At 38.5% G+C, this 18,494-nt stretch overlaps 1 protein-coding gene across 1 annotated transcript in view; it reads left to right on the top strand.

Annotated features, from left to right (window-relative positions):
* Positions 1–18,494, top strand: part of kif1aa (kinesin family member 1Aa) — a 77,816-nt gene that overhangs the window by 41,027 nt on the left and 18,295 nt on the right. The window contains exons 18-40 of the mRNA XM_036570395.1: positions 799–878; positions 1,139–1,214; positions 1,352–1,414; positions 2,049–2,128; positions 2,250–2,356; positions 2,720–2,800; positions 4,525–4,705; positions 4,810–4,882; positions 5,370–5,460; positions 5,630–5,778; positions 5,958–6,136; positions 6,366–6,503; positions 7,515–7,820; positions 11,267–11,385; positions 11,923–12,008; positions 12,575–12,710; positions 13,246–13,408; positions 13,617–13,707; positions 13,795–13,913; positions 14,052–14,107; positions 16,147–16,255; positions 16,635–16,701; positions 18,149–18,233. Of these exons, the coding sequence (XP_036426288.1) occupies positions 799–878; positions 1,139–1,214; positions 1,352–1,414; positions 2,049–2,128; positions 2,250–2,356; positions 2,720–2,800; positions 4,525–4,705; positions 4,810–4,882; positions 5,370–5,460; positions 5,630–5,778; positions 5,958–6,136; positions 6,366–6,503; positions 7,515–7,820; positions 11,267–11,385; positions 11,923–12,008; positions 12,575–12,710; positions 13,246–13,408; positions 13,617–13,707; positions 13,795–13,913; positions 14,052–14,107; positions 16,147–16,255; positions 16,635–16,701; positions 18,149–18,233 (2,635 nt within the window). The remainder of the gene's footprint in view (positions 1–798; positions 879–1,138; positions 1,215–1,351; positions 1,415–2,048; positions 2,129–2,249; positions 2,357–2,719; positions 2,801–4,524; positions 4,706–4,809; positions 4,883–5,369; positions 5,461–5,629; positions 5,779–5,957; positions 6,137–6,365; positions 6,504–7,514; positions 7,821–11,266; positions 11,386–11,922; positions 12,009–12,574; positions 12,711–13,245; positions 13,409–13,616; positions 13,708–13,794; positions 13,914–14,051; positions 14,108–16,146; positions 16,256–16,634; positions 16,702–18,148; positions 18,234–18,494) is intronic.

The raw sequence follows: 18,494 nt of genomic DNA, 5'->3' as shown, positions 1-18,494 counted from the left end.
TTAATGTAGCAGATTCGGTAATCACTTAGGGTTACAAATGACATCCAGCCAAAACCTAATTGTAGCTCCTAGTAGCTCACCAAAGCAATGGTTTGGACAAAAGATTTAGACAGTTTTCCCTTTACCTTAAATATAATCGATCCACAAATACATGTTTGGTGCCCAGAGATTGTTTCTTTAGTTTTCAGTACCAGGCTAGTGTTGCTACCAAGTAATGGAAGCTTATAGCAGAGCCTTTATAGGAAAGTATCTTCACTCAGCAGCCACCTAGACATCATCCCTGAGCAGTTTTTTCCAGTCATACAAGACTCCTGTCTCTTTGAATGGGCAGAGACTGCTAAAGCATAAACTAAAGCCACATTCCATATTTGGAATAACTGGTTAAATCTGACAGTGTCAGAAACCACATAAGCAAGTCTATTTGAGATAACTTAAGAACTCAGCATAATTTGAGGCAAATGCACGATAATTCATGCAGCTTGCATGATGCTAATTGGTAAGATATAAACTTCCTTGCTAGCTAAATTAGCCTCATAGCTCTAGTGCAGAATTTAAGATGGAAACTTTAGATATCCAACACATCTTGAGTGATCAGCCACATCAACAGCTTTATTGCATCTCATTACACATTCAAAAATGTCTCATGTGATCTACAGTACAACCCTAATGCAATCTGAACACTGTCTGCATTTTGGCTCTGATCTGTCAAATGCTATATGTATGTCCAACAGATAGTAGACGCAATATTTAGCTGCATGTTTTGACATGTTTGATCTGTCTTGCATCGCCAATAACTAGGAAACAGAGAAAATCATTGCAGAACTCAATGAAACGTGGGAGGAGAAGCTTCGACGTACAGAGGCTATCAGGATGGAAAGGTCAGTCCTTAAGCTGGCGTTATCCGTTATTGATTATCCTGTAGGACCACAATGTAGTATTTTTCCTAATTTAATTCAGCCAGTTACCAAACCTTTGATAGGGTGAGTTAGAGGAAGACAAAGACAAACAATAAACACAATGCTTTGGCACAGGGCTCCAGGAAATAGCTAGCTGACTCCTTGTTCTCCTTTTTGCAGAAAAAAATGTTGTTTATTGAATGAGTTCCAGGAGAGATAACTGCAGTTTTTGGCTTTTACAGAGAGGCCCTGCTTGCTGAGATGGGTGTGGCCATCAGAGAAGATGGAGGCACCGTTGGCGTCTTTTCACCCAAGAAGGTAGAAAGAGTCACAAGGACACAAATTTTACGTTTTAATATTGTGTACATCGGAAATTGTAATTTAAATGCAACGTGAGTCTTTGATTTAGACCGTGGAATCACCCTATGAATGCATTTACATTCCTCCTTTTGAAGCCAGCACAAAGAAAACCTCAGCCCATCTTTATAGACAGTGTTGGGTTATTCTCCCCAAATGAGGTTGGTTTCCATAAAGATTGTGATTTCTTCCTGAGTGCTCAGTTCCACTGAAATTCTCCTAATGTGAACTCTCTGTGCTGCAGTATCTCATTCAGAGATTTTCTCAAGGTTTCATGGCCTATCTAATGAGTTCCTTTGTATTTCTAACCTAATACCAATCATGATATTAGAAAACCACTCTGCAATATTCATTTTTGTGTGACTGCCATATTTTACATGGCACTGTCACTTTAGTCTTAATCTCTGTGCTTTTTTTCCACAAATTCTTTGTTGTTTGCCTTTTGTTTTGGATCTGTCAGTATTTTGCATGCACTTTCTGTGAGGTTTTGACTGAAAAACCTTTGTAAACTTTATTCAGGAGTAATTAGGTAGCATGTAGGGCTGTCACCATTGATTGTTTGAATGATCTACTGATTATTTTGATGATTAATTGAGATGTTTTAAAAAAGCCACACAACAAAAAAGACATTATCATCATGCAAACTGTCAAATAATAATTGACACTTAATTGAGAAAGTCCATTTTAATAGATTACATTTTTCAGTGATTTATTGTGACAGCACTAATAGGATCTAGTGTGTTGTATGTGCTATATCATTCTTGCTGGTATGAGCATAACCTTTGGTTGTTTCAGACTCCACATCTAGTGAATTTGAATGAAGATCCTCTAATGTCTGAGTGCCTTCTCTACTACATCAAAGATGGAATCACCAGGTTAGTGCAGTTGTCGTGATTTTTTCCCGATTTGTTAGGTGTCAGTCTCTTGTGAACTAATACAAGCTATCTATGTGTTTTTAAATCTGTTTTTATATATTTTTTTGTATCTGTTTTTTAGGGTTGGAAGAGAAGATGCAATGACAAGGCAAGACATTGTCCTCAGTGGCCACTTCATAAAGGATGAACATTGTATTTTCACCAGCACAACAGGACCTATGGGAGAAGGTGAACATCACTTATGCACACACACAAATACATACACACATCCTATTAGAGTTATTGGGTGTTAACTAACTGTACTGTAATGTCAGTAATTAAAAAAGATAATAATCTTTTTGCTCTTTTAATAGTTAGAAAGATGCAACATTATCTTTAATGCAGAATCTGCATCTCATTACTGCCGAGCTGTATGATTACATAAATTACGTCTATTCACAGATTACAGTAGAAATTATTGATTAGCTTATGTCCTACCATCACTTGAAGAAGATCTTTGTACCGCAAGTTCATAGTAGAGCTCCAGACACACACACACATGCACATGGAGGTGTCATTTTAATGGTGCTGTTTTTCTTGTTATTTTAAAAGCAGTGATATTAGAGCCGTGTGAAGGAGCCGAGACCTACGTCAACGGGAAGAAAGTGACAGAGCCCACTGTCCTCAGATCAGGTGTGTGTGTGTGCAGTATATCTCAGCACTTTCTCTCAGTCTCTACTGTCTTTTATTTTTCCAGTTTTTTCTAAAGTAATCCAGCATAATTTGGCAGCCTCATGGTGAAAATTCTGATTTACTCCAGTGGCTTTCCGCAAACAACCGCCTTGAGTTATTTGAATCGCCTCAACAGTGTTTGTGCATCTCAAATGAATTAATTCAGTACAAATAATGAGTGTAGACCGTTAAAGCACCCGTATCATGATTTTTATTTTTTTTTGCTTTTTTAAATAAAAGTGTTTGATCCAGTATGTTACTGTGAAATACTGTTAAAGTTTCAAAATGTACAATTCTCTCCAGTCTATTAATGAAAACTAAGGTGCAAAAAAAATATGAATGCTACCTTCAATAAATTGTTTTTGAAATGTCATGAAAACCAACACATTTACGTATAGCCACCTACGACGACAGGTCAACAGAGAACAGCCAGCCTGGTTTGAGCTGACAGAAAGGCTACAGTAACTCAGATAACCACTCTTATTGTGGTGAGAAGAAAAGAATCTCAGAATGCACAACTCCTTGAACATTGAGGCAGATGGGCTACAGTAGCAAAAGACCAAGTCAGATTCCCCTACTGTCAGCCAGAAAGCAGAACAGAACAGAACAGAAAGCCAAGGCTGCAGTGGGCACAGGCTCACCAAACCTTGACAGCTGAAGAACGTAACTTGGTCTGATGAATCTTGATTTCTGCTGAGGCACACAGATGGTAGGGTCAGAATTTGGCGTCAGCAGCATGAATCCATGGCCCCAACCTGCCTTGTGTTTTCTTGCCACAATTTTGACCTGTTAATATCAGTCAATCATGGCTTGAATGCCGCAGCTTATTTATTGCTGACCATATGCATCCTTTCATGGCCACAATTTACCCATTTTTGTATTGGCTACATCCAGCATCATGATGCACCACGTCACAAAGCAAAAGTCGTCTCAAACTAGTTTCATGAGCATGACAATGAGTTCAGTGTTCCCAGTCACCACATCTGATAAAACACTTTTGGGATGTGGTAAAACCGGAGCTAGAAAGTGCACCTGAGAAAAATTACATTCATTGCATGATGCAGTCATGTCAACAAGGACTAGAATCCCAAAGGAATGTTTCCAACATCCATGTCAACAAGAATTAAGGCTGTTTTGAGAGACAATGGAGGACCTACCCATTATACTATATCTATATATATATATATAAATGATGTACAAGAAAGATGTAATATATGGGCCCTTTTAAAGGAATAGTTTAGTGAAAAATAATTACACATTTTCTCTGGTCGATCAGCCACCACTTCATGGTATCTGAAGTTCGCTTCTTTAGTTCTGGTCTACAAGGTTAATGTAACTAAAAGGTAATGGAAGCTTATACTCTACCAAATAACATCATGCAAACTGCCTGCCTAAATTATCACACATTTACTTCAAACTGTGTTGAGTATGATTTCTGACCCTGTATGTCAGGCTGTTATCTATAAAAATGGACAAAAGTTGCATAGTTAAAAATAGTAGAGACGTTTTAACATAGTTAAAAACAGATCTTGAAGTTTGACTTTTGTCTGTACAATTTCGGACAATACTGTTGAATTATTTATATACGTTAAAATCAGAATATATCAAGTTTATTTCTTCTACACTGTTTTTTTCCTGCTGTTTTGTGTTTTGTCATGTCTCATGGTTTGCTCTGGTACTTGCAGGGAACCGCATCATCATGGGCAAGAGTCATGTGTTCCGCTTTAACCACCCGGAGCAAGCGAGGCAGGAGCGGGAACGGACGCCCTGCGCAGAAACCCCTGCTGAGCCTGTGGACTGGGCCTTCGCACAGAGAGAGCTGCTTGAGAAACAGGGCATTGATATGAAACAGGAGATGGACCAGAGGTGGGAAAGAGAGAGAAAGAGAAAGGGAGGGAGGGTGGGAGCTGAAAGGCGAGATAATTAATTATTAATTTTGCATCTGTGCTTCTCTGTCTGTGTGTGATTAGGCTTCAGGAGCTGGAGGATCAGTACCGCAGAGAGAGGGCGGAGGCCAATAATCTTTTGGAGCAGCAGAGATTAGTGAGTAGCTAATACATACATTTTGCTGATCTGTAGGGATAAAGTCATAAATATGCCACTCAATGCCATTCCAACCTATGGAACCATTTGTGATTTCTATTATAGACAGTGTGGACTGTCTATAATAGAAATAAATGCAAGTAGGGGTGGAGCTCTGAACTTGCACCAATGCATCATGATATCTCAGATTTTTACCACAATTTAAAAACTATTGACTTGTGACTCGAGGAGTTGTTTACGTAGCATTTATAATCATAGCATAGGATTTTAAATGATACAAGCAAGATCTTTTTGCTTCTTCATGTTTGAAAAATTTGTTCTGAAAAAAGACTGATACTTCATTGAATAATTTTCTAATAGATTGTAGCATTCCAAAATCAATGCACTTTAATCGCCACCTTCATGTCGATGCATTTTCACTCCGCTTAGTACTGTCACACAGAAGCACACACAGATACACAAAGTAAACAAATATGACGTTTTCTAGGATTATGAAAGCCGGCTGGAGGCCCTGCAGAAGCAGGTTGATCGTTGTTACCCTGAAGCAGCAGAAGAAGAGGAGGAACCTGAGGAGGAAGGTGGGCTATAACTAAGCTTAGCCAAGAGTCATTATAGTTACTGTATGCAGCTTTAGATGTTTCTGTTGAGACAGAAAGAAAAGCATCGGTAAATTCTCAGTATTTTTGAACTTCTTATCATTGATAACTTCTTATCAATATTTTATGTTGGAAATTCCTAATCTCACAGTGCAATGGACTGAGAGGGAGACTGAGCTGGCTCTGTGGGCATTCAGAAAGTGGAGGTGTTATCAGTTCACCTCCCTCAGAGACCTTCTCTGGGGCAATGCTATCTTCCTCAAAGAGGCCAATGCAATTAGCGTGGAACTCAAGAAGAAGGTAGGGGCTTTTGTGTTAGTCTCTTACGGTAAAAGGTGCAATAAGGGAAAAATAAGCTATTTCAACTATATATATATATATATATATATATATATATATATATATATATATATATATATATCTGTATATGTACTGTGCATCATAATGTGTCTAATGTCTGATTTTGTCCTGACTCACAGGTGCAGTTCCAGTTTGTGCTTTTGACTGACACACTATACTCTCCACTGCCCCCTGACCTGCTGCCGCCTGAGGCAGCTAAAGATCGTGAGAAAAGTCCATTCCCCCGCACCATTGTGGCTGTAGAGGTGCAGGACCAGAAAAACGGAGCCACACATTACTGGACCCTGGAGAAACTCAGGTATGACTGTAGCATTTTACATAAAGTGTGAAATTAGATTGCACATTTTTTTTGAATGTCAGTTTGAATCCTAGTCTGCATGTGCAGTATGTGCATCAGAAGGCTAACATTTTTTATTACATTTAAATCTTAAACACTGAATACATAAAATTGTCTTTGTCTAACATAACCTTGAAAGATAGAAAAATTGTGATATGAGTGTTAAAGCAGGTAATGCTGCCCCCTGCAGGCAGCGTTTGGACCTGATGCGGGAGATGTATGACCGTGCTGCAGAAGTACCCAGCAGTGCTATAGAAGACTGTGACAGTGTGCTGACAGGTGGCGACCCTTTCTATGACCGTTTCCCCTGGTTCCGTCTCGTTGGAAGGTGCGTGTTGACATGACATATCATTACTTTTGTAAGGAAACCTCATATCTTAATAACTATGTTATTAGATAAGGAAAAATATTTCAAAGGTATAAAAATATACATACTTTTACAGTGATGATCTGCAAATCATATCTTAGTTCCAGTCTGTTTTCTACTCATGATGTATTCCTAATGAATATATCATCAAGGCCAATGAAGTAATCATTGTCATTTTGTAAATGCTGAGTACTGCAGGGTGTGTGTTTCACTAATAGAGCATATTCTACTGAAGGGCCTGCCAAGGCACAGGGAGTCCTCCTTCAGACGTCCATCTCAGCAGTATGTTCAGTTCTCCAAATTTGATCATATATCTCACAGTAACAAGCTACTCATAATGTTCAAACATTGTACCCTTCAGTTATTCAGAAAAGTGCCATGGGCTCAGGCTCAAAGTGTGAAATAGGAACCATCTCCCTTAGCTCTCTCCTTATTGGTGTGAAATGAAATAGTGGAAGTTTCTTATTTATTTATTACATTGTATATTATGTATATTTGGTAACCCATTGGTGCTGAGAATATCTGGAATTTCACCTCCTAAATTGACGTATATTTTGGATCTGAGGAAGTATATGTACATATCATCGCTGTCTGAACAAAACCTTATACATCCAAAATGGTAAGCATGGTAAAAGGAAACAGTGTTCTTAGCTTTTAATTGTTTGTAGTAATTTTAGATCATTTCTATTGGTCCATTCATCATGAGATGTTCACACAATGTAAATAGCATGTGTTTGTAAATAAATGTATTAAAAAACAAAAAAAAATGGAGATACAAGGTTTTGTTCTGACAATGACAATATATTTTATATGTACATATATTTTTTCTTCCATATGCTTTGCAAGTCAAGTTAGTGACATTTGGATTCTTCAAGAACTGAGCAGCTCAATCAGGTGACCCAACCCTTACGTGAAACAGCAACTAATTGGGTTACCATACTAACTGGGTTCCCATGTCTTTGGCTACACCAGCAACCCCCTATTCACCTCATGCCTTAGTGAGCAAGCGAGTGACCGCACGGCATCCCCTGACCTCTCTGAACCCACCACCACCTCCGAAGTCACTGAGCTCGTCCAGTCACGGCTCTGTGGAGGGGTGGGGGCGGAGTCGGAGGACTGCAGCGATGATCTTTTGTCCGATGACCTGTGCTCCGAGCTCGGCGACGAAGACGATGAGGATGAAGATTTTGAGGATGATGAGAGGGGTCTTTGCCGAAGCTCCGGCGATGCGGAGGACCCCTTTTACGAGCGCTCTCCTTTGTTCAGTGTAGTGGGAAGGTTGGTGAGGTTTCAGGAGCATGCTGGAAACTAGGAGGAAACTAGCTCTTTCACACTGAGACACAGGACATCTGTCTTCTGTCACATATACTCATGCACGCCACAAACACTATGTACTGAGGTGCCAGGTTATTAGATACATGTATGTTGTACCTACAATCACTGGTCATTCTATCATGTACACTTACCATATAATAGCACTTTGAAGGTTTAAAGTCATTGACTGTTGCCCATCAGTTGCTGCACAATTTATCAGCTCCCTCAATAGAATCAATAGAAAGGGAGCACCACTGACCAGATATTATTTGAATGGTGGATCATTCTCAGTACAGCCATAGTATTGTCACTGTGGTGTGTGTGGAGTTGGTATCAGGTGCAGCAGCGTTGCTAGGGTTTTTAAACCTGACCCACATTCTACCCTCTTGTACATCTTTCTGGCATAAAGTACAGTATAGAGACTGTACCTCATCTGTTTGTATGTGCACTTTTTTTCATTTGTATCATTCGTTCTCTTACACATAAATATTACCTTCTGAAAACAGAATGGGAATTATGGTGTTTTGAGTCGTGAAGTACTCTCAGCACAGCAGTGACATTAAAGTGTTTTAAAACCTCAACAACACTGCTGCGCCTGACAGACACATCAGTGCCAATCACACTACCAAGCCACTACCATGTCAGTGTCACTGCTGTGCTGAGAATGGTCCACCACTCAAAAAAATCTGGTCAGTAATGGTCCTGTGGGGTCCCTTTCCATTGATAGATGAGGTAGAGGGTGGCTGATATATTTTGCAGCAGCAGATGGGCTACAGTCAGTAATTGTAAACCTACACTTCAAGTGAGATCAACATGAAAGTCAACCTTCTGAATACCTTCTGTGTAACTATGTTTAGTCAAAAGTTTACCTGAAATTACATAAATTGTTTAAAGTTGGATTTTTACTCAATTCCTTACCCCAGCATGATTCAATACGATACAGTGGTGTCTCGATACAATACATTTTTGATACAGCAAGTATATCAACAGTATTTTTATGTTCAATTCTGATATCAAAATTCAGTTTGATTTTCAATATTTAGCATGTTAAAATTATTTTGCAAAGTTCTAATTTTATACTACACAGATTGGTTTGGTTTTCAGATAAGTAAAAGTATAGCCAAAGCCCTACCCCCTCTACACCCACTTTACTTGGAAAGGATGCTCCCAGATGCCTTGTTTTGATCGTTGACAGTGGTTTCCATGAATGATGATAAATGAGAGACCCTTCGGAAGAGACTGAGGGCATATTGGTGATATTTGATTTTTACACCCTTGCACCTATATGGTAAGGTTCCCTGATAAAACGGCCAATGAGTGTAGCTGCAAAGTACCTTATAAATATAAACAAATAAATAATAGACTAGCAGCTTATTGTCTGCACAGTGATACAAACTGAAGCACGCCTACAGTCACACACATCAAACAGTGTACACATACAAACAGAAAATTACACTCTTACGCAAACAAGGACAGATTAATTATACATCTTTTTTATGGTATGTACTCACATTTGCTTCATAATCACAGCAGGGGTTTGCACGGTCTTCCACCCTGCCTGTGCTGCTGTCTCATTTACAGTGGAATGTGGTTGACAGCCAGTGCTGCTGCTTCTGTATATGGAAAGGCTTGAAGAGGATTTATCACTGCATAGAGCTGGCATGTAAACTGATTATTGTAGAAAAGGCAGATCATTAAATGATACCAATTCCTTTGAGTATACTGTGCAGTAGATTCCATGTTGAATGATGAAAGATGTTGGAAAATTGTCTCTATAAATATACAACCTCAGGTTGTATTTTGCAGACCATGAATTTGGTAGACATTTTTGGGCTTTAAACCTGTCTTCTCTCATTTCCATACATTTGACTTTCATCTTAACTATGTGAATACGTACCTTGGGCATCTAGCATGAATTCCTTCTTCAAGGTTATTACTTTAACATGTATGCGTTTATAATGCATTAGCATGGGATCTGCAACGTTTAGTATGAAATGGAATTGATTTGTCTGATTAAAAACAAACAAAAAATCGGACTGCAGGAGGTGCTTCATGCCAAGGTGTGTGTCACAGCTTTACCTGCGCTGCATCACCTAGTGCTTCTTCAAAGGAGGCCAAACAGCTTTTAAGTCTTATGTAGACACATGCATAGCAGATGTTTGTTTTGTCCAACACAGAAACAAACAAGTTCAGATTTTTCCTTTACATGGCATGGATTTCCGATGAATAAGATCCAGTGATTCATCCGTGACTCCATAATTGGTTCCTGTAATATGGCAAAGCAGTAATTCAGGATGTCTCCCATATCTCAAGATGAAAGAGCTGGTTTCTAAAACAGTTGTTTCTACTAGGCATGCCACGGCACTTGTTTAATTTCACATTTTTTGTGAGGTTTGACACAGAGACCTTGGATTGGCTCACACTCACTTTTTTTGTTTTTGCAAAACGTTGCACAGGATGGCTTCTTATTGTTCATTTTTAGGTGTCATATTGCCTTTAGGAGCTGCACTGTTTGTTCAAGCTAAGTGGTGCTTAGTATTTTTCATTTGCTTTTTCTATCTTTGAGTCAGTTTAAACACTTTTTGGTTACTTTTTTTGTCCTGAGCATGCCTTCTTTGCACCTCACCAATCTTGTCTTCAGCTGTTTTCTTTGCAGACCACACCTTTCCCCTTAAATGTCTACCCTCCATGGGATCATGGGAAACGTAGTTTTTCACATTTTTGATCATGCATCTGAGACACAGACACATTGTGTTGAAGAAACATAAAGTTGGAGAACAGAATTGCATCAAAGATTCTGCAGAGTCAAACAAATGATCTTCAACTTGTTCTTACTGATATTCCTGCTCTCCTTCCTGACCCCCAGTGTAATCTCACTGTAAACATTAGACCTAATGCTTTGTTTTTGTCCCGATTCTGAATTGGTATTCACAAATCATCTTATTAGGAGTGTTTGTGACCAGAATCATCAACAGTGGAAGTATCTGTACTTCTAGTTTGAGGTGATTTGTGAATGTACATACATACATGTTCATGCATTCACTCACTCCCCTCTTGCACACACATACTGACATTCACTTGTATTCTGACTACTTTCTACTTGTTTGAAGCTTCATAAATGAAGAGTTTAGTTCCACTCCTAGACCATGCTCCTTAAACCCACTAAAGGACTTTAAAAATAAAAACAAATTACTCATATGCTCCTTTTAGACAGAGTAGAGTGATCTAACTTAGCCATTGATTCAACATTTGCAGTGAGGGGGAGTCATCTTGAGGGCCACTACAGTCCCTGCTTGTTTGGTTGCTTTGCAGCTGTGTGTTGTGTTTGTCCATTGTATTGAGACATTAACCCCTTGGACCCAAAATACATTTCTCTTTCATTACCCCCTTTTCACCTGTCTCTCCTCCAGGGCCTTTGTGTATCTGAGCAATCTGCTGTATCCTGTGCCGTTGGTACATCGAGTAGCCATCGTCAGTGAGAAAGGAGAGGTCAAGGGTTTTCTGCGAGTAGCTGTGCAGGCAATATCAGGTAAGATTGGGACCCTAAACTTTCTATAAACTAAGATTAAAAAAAATCACCCCAAAGTCTAGTAATACACCAATCAGGATGATAAAGTGTTAAGACAGTCTCTCTCATTAGCTACATGAAGGCTATTTTTCTAAATACACGAGAATGGTATAGAACGTTATGGATCTAATCCATTAAATTAAATTCATTTTAGTTTTACTATTTCAAACTTTGCAAATCACATCTGTTTAGTTAAATATCCAGCATCTTTTAGAAAGCTTTGGGAGCACACTAATGAAATGGCGCGGTTTTAAGGTCAGGCATAAATGGGTGTGGAGGCCTGAGAGGTATTTCACAAAGCAGAATTTTTCAGTTAGCCAGACTACTTACCAGTCTGATGGGAGAAGAACTGAATAACCTCCACTTATGGCTTAAATTATCTGGCTTTACTGAGAAATTGTTCTTTGTAAAATACCCCTGTTGTGGGCGGATCTGAAGGACACAGTGCGTGTGACTTCATGAGGAAGTGAAGTGAAGGCTCTCTGGTTTTTCCTCCAGCTGATGAGGAAGCACCTGATTATGGCTCCGGTGTACGGCAGTCCGGAACCGCCAAGATATCCTTTGAGGACCAGCAGTTTGAGAAGGTAAAAGGCACTCAATGCATAGAAAGTAAATAATCATGATAGGTTTTAGGACAGGAAGGCTTGCCTTATATGCATAGCTAGTAGGCTTTAGCCTTAGAAGTGATGCTGTACTAATCAAATTATTGTATTACATATACATGTAGTATTTATTATATATGCGTTTCATTTTTATATTATATTACATAGTGAGTTACACAATAAATTACGTTTTTCTCTCTTGTTTCAAGAGACATGGCATAAATGTGCAGATGATGTTTCTTTCTGCAAAGCAAGATCCAAATAAGAAAATATCTACTCTTCTACTTAAAGACACAAAAGTGATATGAATTGAAAGTTTAGGATCTGCACTTTGACCAGCTTTTCTCCACTTGTTTAAATGAACTATAACTGAAAAATCAGTTAGGTTAAACCAGCGATTCACAATCCTGTCTTTGGAGCCCCCAGGCAATTTGAAATTTTATTGTGTTATGAGCCTGAATACACCTGTGTCAGGGAAGCTCTGGTTTGTTCAGGACAGGGACAGGGGAATAGATTTGGGAACTTAAACCCACCTCTCTCTCACTCAGTTCCAGGCAGACTCCTGCCCTGCCAGTCTGTCTCGCACAGGACTTTCTCAGGAGGAGTTGCGGATTGTGGAGGGTGAGGGGCAGAATGCAGAGATGGTGCCCTCTGCAGATGAAGTCAACAATAACACTTGTGCAGGTAATAAACAAGGTTGTCAGGCAGCATGTATAGTAAAAAAAAATGTATCCACTGTGGTTCATACAAAAGTGCATTAGTTTATGTACATTCAGTATGATTTAACCCCTTGGACCCACACTTCAGTTCCTCACTCTCATAGCTACAAAACGTATATATTAGATTTATTGTAGCTTCTGAATAATTTTTATTAGTTACTGAATAGTAAGTATCAAGTGTAACAGCTGAATAATAATCCTGTATTTTAATGGGTTTAACAATAGTACAAACAGTATACACGTGTGTGCAAATGTCACAACTCAGATATGTGGATATTATGTGACATGCTTCATTTCTTTTTCATTTTACCCCTTGAACCCAAGCCTTATTATTCAGTTAATAATCTTCAGACTTACAATTTAGTAACTGCTATGAAACTCACATTTAATTTGTGTAGTTATGGGAGTGATGATGTGTAGGCTGAAATATGAATGAGCAGTTATGTTTCAAGAGTTTAATTTTTATGTGAATATGTTCACATTCTTTGATGTCTCTGCAGCCAACCCAGAAGACCTGGACAGCCCAGTTAAGTCAGGTTTGGATGGTGTTCTAGATGGAACTCTGGAACACCTGAGGATTGGAGAGGTTTTCACATTCAGGGTCACTGTGCTCCAAGCTTCCAGCATTTCTGCAGAGTATGCAGACATCTTCTGCCAGTTTAAGTAAGTGCATCTTTTCTCGCTAGTTTGTAATCTGTATAAAGGCTAACATTATGATAGTTGGTAGCCCCCTTTTTTAAATTATTCATTGTTGTAATGGCGAATTCTGTTGACAAAATCAGCACTGTAAGCAAGTAAATAAATGTTTCTTCATATTGGTATACATTACTAAAGTATTTCATTAAACCCTTCTAATCTTCTGTTTTTCCAGTTTTATCCATCGACATGATGAGGCATTTTCCACAGAACCGTTGAAGAACACTGGGCGAGGTCCACCTCTGGGCTTCTATCATGTGCAGAATGTAAGAATTCTCATACCAAGGTACCATCCCAGTTTTGCTTAGATGAGATGGTAAAACTGGTAAGACATTGTTTCTCTGGTTTTTCAGATTGCTGTGGAGGTTACCAAGTCTTTTGTGGAGTACATAAAGACCCAGCCTATTGTGTTTGAGGTGTTTGGGCACTATCAGAAGCAGCCTTTCCCTCCTCTGTGCAAAGATCTTATCAGGTAGTTGCCTCAGATTTGCCATGATGTCCTACTGTCTTGTATTGTTTTTTCTCCAGCCTCTTTGCATTTTACCCCCTTAAGTTGCAGGTATTCTGTAAGTAAGAACTGTTTTATCTCTCCTTCTCTCTCTTTCATTAGCCCATTGCGTCCATGCAGAAGACAGTTTCCAAGAGTTATGCCTCTGTCCAAACCAGGTGAGAGCAGAAATCAGTGTGAATCAGGTCTTATCAATACTCTCCAAGCCAGATTTGCACTGTAGACAATTATATTTTCCACAGCTCCATAAAATGAAGCCAGGCATTTTGAATGTTTTTTTTTATGTTGTTTGTCATGCTGTGTTATTACTAGGGCTGTCACTATCAGTTATTTTAATAATTGAGTTAAAACAGAGGGGTTATCAAAGTGAAACAACAAAAAATAACTTCAATAACCAATAACAAACCATGATATATGAAAATACTTTACTGCATAAAAGATCAACAGTGAAGCTGTTAACACTTCAGAAGCTTTCAAAAATGTATACAAATGAGAGTGTTCATCAGGTTCTGTTTTTTCCTGTAAGAGAGAGCAGTAGGAGTATGAATTATCATTGTGCTAATTGCTAATTAATATCTGCTGATTCATTGAGAAATTTGTGTTCTTAATCAAGCTTAATCGTTATCATGACAGCCTTAGTTAACACCACTGGCTTAGTGCTTTGTCTTGGCTTTGCCTATTTGTTGCTTTGTGTGTTGCTTGTTGGGGTCCATGTCACTTCAGTTTTGTGTTATTGGGGGTGGGAATATAGCTGCAGATAACGACACCCCACCCGATCGGGAGAAGACCCTGGAGCTGATTCGATACCTGGTGCCAGATGTCTTCAATGGGGCGTTGGTGGACTCCCTGTCGGGACACGCACTTAATGCAGCGGGCGTGGCTGTTTCCTTCCTCCTTGAGGGGGAGGAGCAAGCAAAACTGCCAGCCCCGCCCCTCTCTATCTGTTCAGTAATAAAAGCACAGAAACCGGGTCTGTAATGATCATGTGTGTACAAAGTCAGGGAAAGTCTCTGAAACAAAAGTTGTCCTCTAATCTAATAATCTAATCTAATAAAGTGTATTTCAATAATTTTGTAAAACTAACATTAGTGTCTAAACAATTTATTGACCATAACATTCAATAAAATATACAGTCATATGCAGAGGTTATGCAGTTCTGCACATTTTATTGCACAATTATTGGTCATTTGCTAAATTTAACAACATTTAACAGTTTAACACAAACTGTGGCCTGTGCGAAAGTTATGACTCATTTAATATTTTATGTTGTATTTTTTTCTAATATGCTAAACAGAAATAGGCCATTATAATTTGCAAAAAAAGCGCCATTTAAATTTATTCTCTGTAGAGAATGTGTTTACTCATTTTTAATTAGAATCAACGAAACATTTGACAAAAGTGTTCAAACTTTGGCATATACATGTACATTTTACGCTGTTACATTTTGATCATTTGTCGCTTTATTTGTCACACTATCCAATTAATCTTGTCAGCAAAATACCAGAGCATTGATTGGAGGATGTTTTGTTCTAGGGACTCTTCTCAGGCTTGTTGAAAAAGAGTGCAAGTGTCCAGCTCTTTCTGTCTCCTTTAGTTCCTCCTCATTATTGGGATATACACACTGTTATATATTCAAGGATTAAAATTGTATCAGTGTTTATCAGCAAGGTGTGCATTCTTTATTGAATCTGTGCTACATGTATGTTACATTGTGTTACATTTGTATCTTGTGTCCTGTTTTGCTTGTTACAGTTATCTCTTAACATTTGCAGGATGTTTTTCAAAAAACAAAGATGATTTCTACATTTACATGAACATTATATATAATGATTTTGTGAGAATAAACCCATTTATAGAATATTTAACAGTACAAACATTATTATATGTATGTATAATGTAAGGATATAGTCAGCCCTGGATTTTGAGGCTGACTGAAAGTGCGTTATCAAAAACTGCAGATGTGGAGGGATACTTGTTCATTCAGAAATTGAATTTGCCTTTCCTCTGGATCCCTGGCCTTCCTCCCTTCCCTTTTTCTAACTCTGCCTCTACCCCTTATTACATCAATTTTGTCACATTTTCCTTCTTTATCTTTAACTCTTTATTACTCTCTTCCAGCTTGAGTGAATAGACTCCCTTACAGCTCCTAATCATCCCTAAAATTGAATATCTCTCCCTCTTTTTGTTTCTCAATTAGTACCTGCTACAAAGCTGACAACGCTCACAAGACCCACTGCAGGACCCTGCCACTGTAAATATGACCTGATGGTGTTCTTTGAGATCTGTGAGCTGGAGGCCAATGGAGAGTGAGTTTCCCTTCTAATATTTTCTCCTTTTTGACCCTGCGTCAGCTGCATGAATTTTACAGTGAGAGGATTAGACTCATTTCAACATAGATCATAAAGGAGGTTTTGGATATCAGTTCAATTATTTGGTACTCTGAACTGAATACTTTAAGGCTGGCTTTGCCCAGGGTGCTACTGTGAACTTTGCTACTGCAATTCTGCACAATTTGTGTAGTTACTTTTTTGTGCTACTGGGATACTGTGTTGTAAATCTGGTGACCATGTGTGACCAGGTCTTTGTGCTAGTAACTTATATATATTATTATATTTATTTGTCCTGCTTCCAGATCAGTTTATGCAGACTACTTGTTTAATCCATGCTTATATTACTCTCTCACAGCTACGTCCCTGCTGCAGTCGACCATAGAGGTGGAATGCCCTGCCATGGCACTTTCCTATTACACCAGGTCTGCTTTGCTGTCCCATTAATTTCTTACATACACACAGTTATAACACATATATAAGCAGTATTTATCTAAATAGACAGCCCAAAAGAATGTAGTAGAACCCTGTTTACAAAAAATTGAGATGCTGTGCAAAAAGTAAATAAAAACAGAATACAATTATGTGCAAATCATTGAACCTCTATAATCAATTGAAAATAGTACAAAGACAAATGTCAGTGTTGAAACTGAGAAATGTTATTGTTTTTTTTTTTTTCATTTCATTTGATGCCAGCAACACATTTCAAAAAAGTTGGGAAAGGGTCAACAAAAGACTGGTAAAGTTCTGTAATGCTAAAAACATCTGATGGAACATCTCACATCTAATTAGGTTAACTGGCAACAGGTCAGTAACATGATAGGGTATAAAAAGAGCATCCCAGAGAGGTTGAGTCATTTAGAAGTAAAGATGTGGAGAGGTTCATCACGCTTTGAAAGAGTGCACGGACAAATAGTGCAACAATTAAACAATAATGTTTCTCAGCGTAAAATAGCAAAGAACTCATCCTCTACAGTACATAATATCATTAAAAGTTTCAGAGAATCTGGAGAAATCACATGGCATGGGTGACTTGCATATCTGTAATGGCACAGTTAATGCTGAATGATATATACAGGTTTTGGAGGAACATATGCTGCCATCTAGATGATGTCTTTTTCAGGGAAGGCTTTGCTTATTTCAGCAAGACAATGCCAAACCACATTCTGCATGTAATACAACAGCATATCTCTGTAGTAAAAGAGTCTGGGTGCTAAACTGGCCTGCCTGCAGTCCAGATCTGTCACCTACTGAAAATTATGAATTTAAAAATACGGCAAAGGAATCCCTGAACTGTTGAGCAGATGAAATCCTATATTAAGCAAGAATGGGAAAACGTTTCACTTTCAAAACTACAGTAGTTGTTCTCCTCAGTTCCTAAACGCTTACAGATTGTTGTTAAAAGGAGAGGTGAAGCAGCAGAGATGTAAACATACCCCTGTCCCAACATCTTTGAATTGTGTTGCTGGCATCAAATTCAAAATGGGCATGTATTTTTCAAAAAATAATAACATTTCTCAGTTTCAACATTATATCTCCAAGTTGGCCTGGGAGCGGCTTGGGGTCCCCGGGAATGAGCTGGAGGAAGTTGCAGGGGACAGGGTCACCTGGGATTCTCTGCTCTCCCAACTGCTACCGCGACCCTATCTGGACTAAGCGGTTAACGATGATGATGATGATGATGATGATGATGAGTTTCAACATTTGATATGTTGACTGTTTTTTTTAGTTAAATATGGGGTTTAAATGATTTGCACATCATTGCATTCTGTTGTCATTTGCATTTGCGCAGCAACTTTTTTGGAAATGGGGTTGTAGTTCAAAATTGTAGTTTCAAGTGCTTAACATCTGTTGACATCTTTCTTCTTACAGGGAATCCAAAGGAGAGTGACTGTGACTATTGTGCATGAGACTGGGAGTGACATTCAGTGGAAGGAGGTTCGTGAGCTGGTTGTAGGTGAGTTTATCTCCTTACTGATTCCTGTGATTTGTAATCTGAAAGTGGCAGTATGATCAGTAGGAATGTGGCATTCCCCTATGAAAAATAAATAAATAAATTATATATATATTATATATATATATATATATATATATATATATATATATATATAGTCTCTGTCACAACAAAAGCATCTCAAAATAGGCAATTTTTCAGGGGAATGAAAAAAAACATTCAAGTCTAAAAACATATGTAAAGGAATATGTTGAACAATTTCTA

The sequence above is a fragment of the Colossoma macropomum genome, unplaced genomic scaffold (assembly GCF_904425465.1).
Source record: "Colossoma macropomum unplaced genomic scaffold, Colossoma_macropomum, whole genome shotgun sequence".
Taxonomy (NCBI): Eukaryota; Metazoa; Chordata; class Actinopteri; order Characiformes; family Serrasalmidae; genus Colossoma; species Colossoma macropomum.
This window is presented reverse-complemented; position numbering and strand designations above follow the sequence as displayed.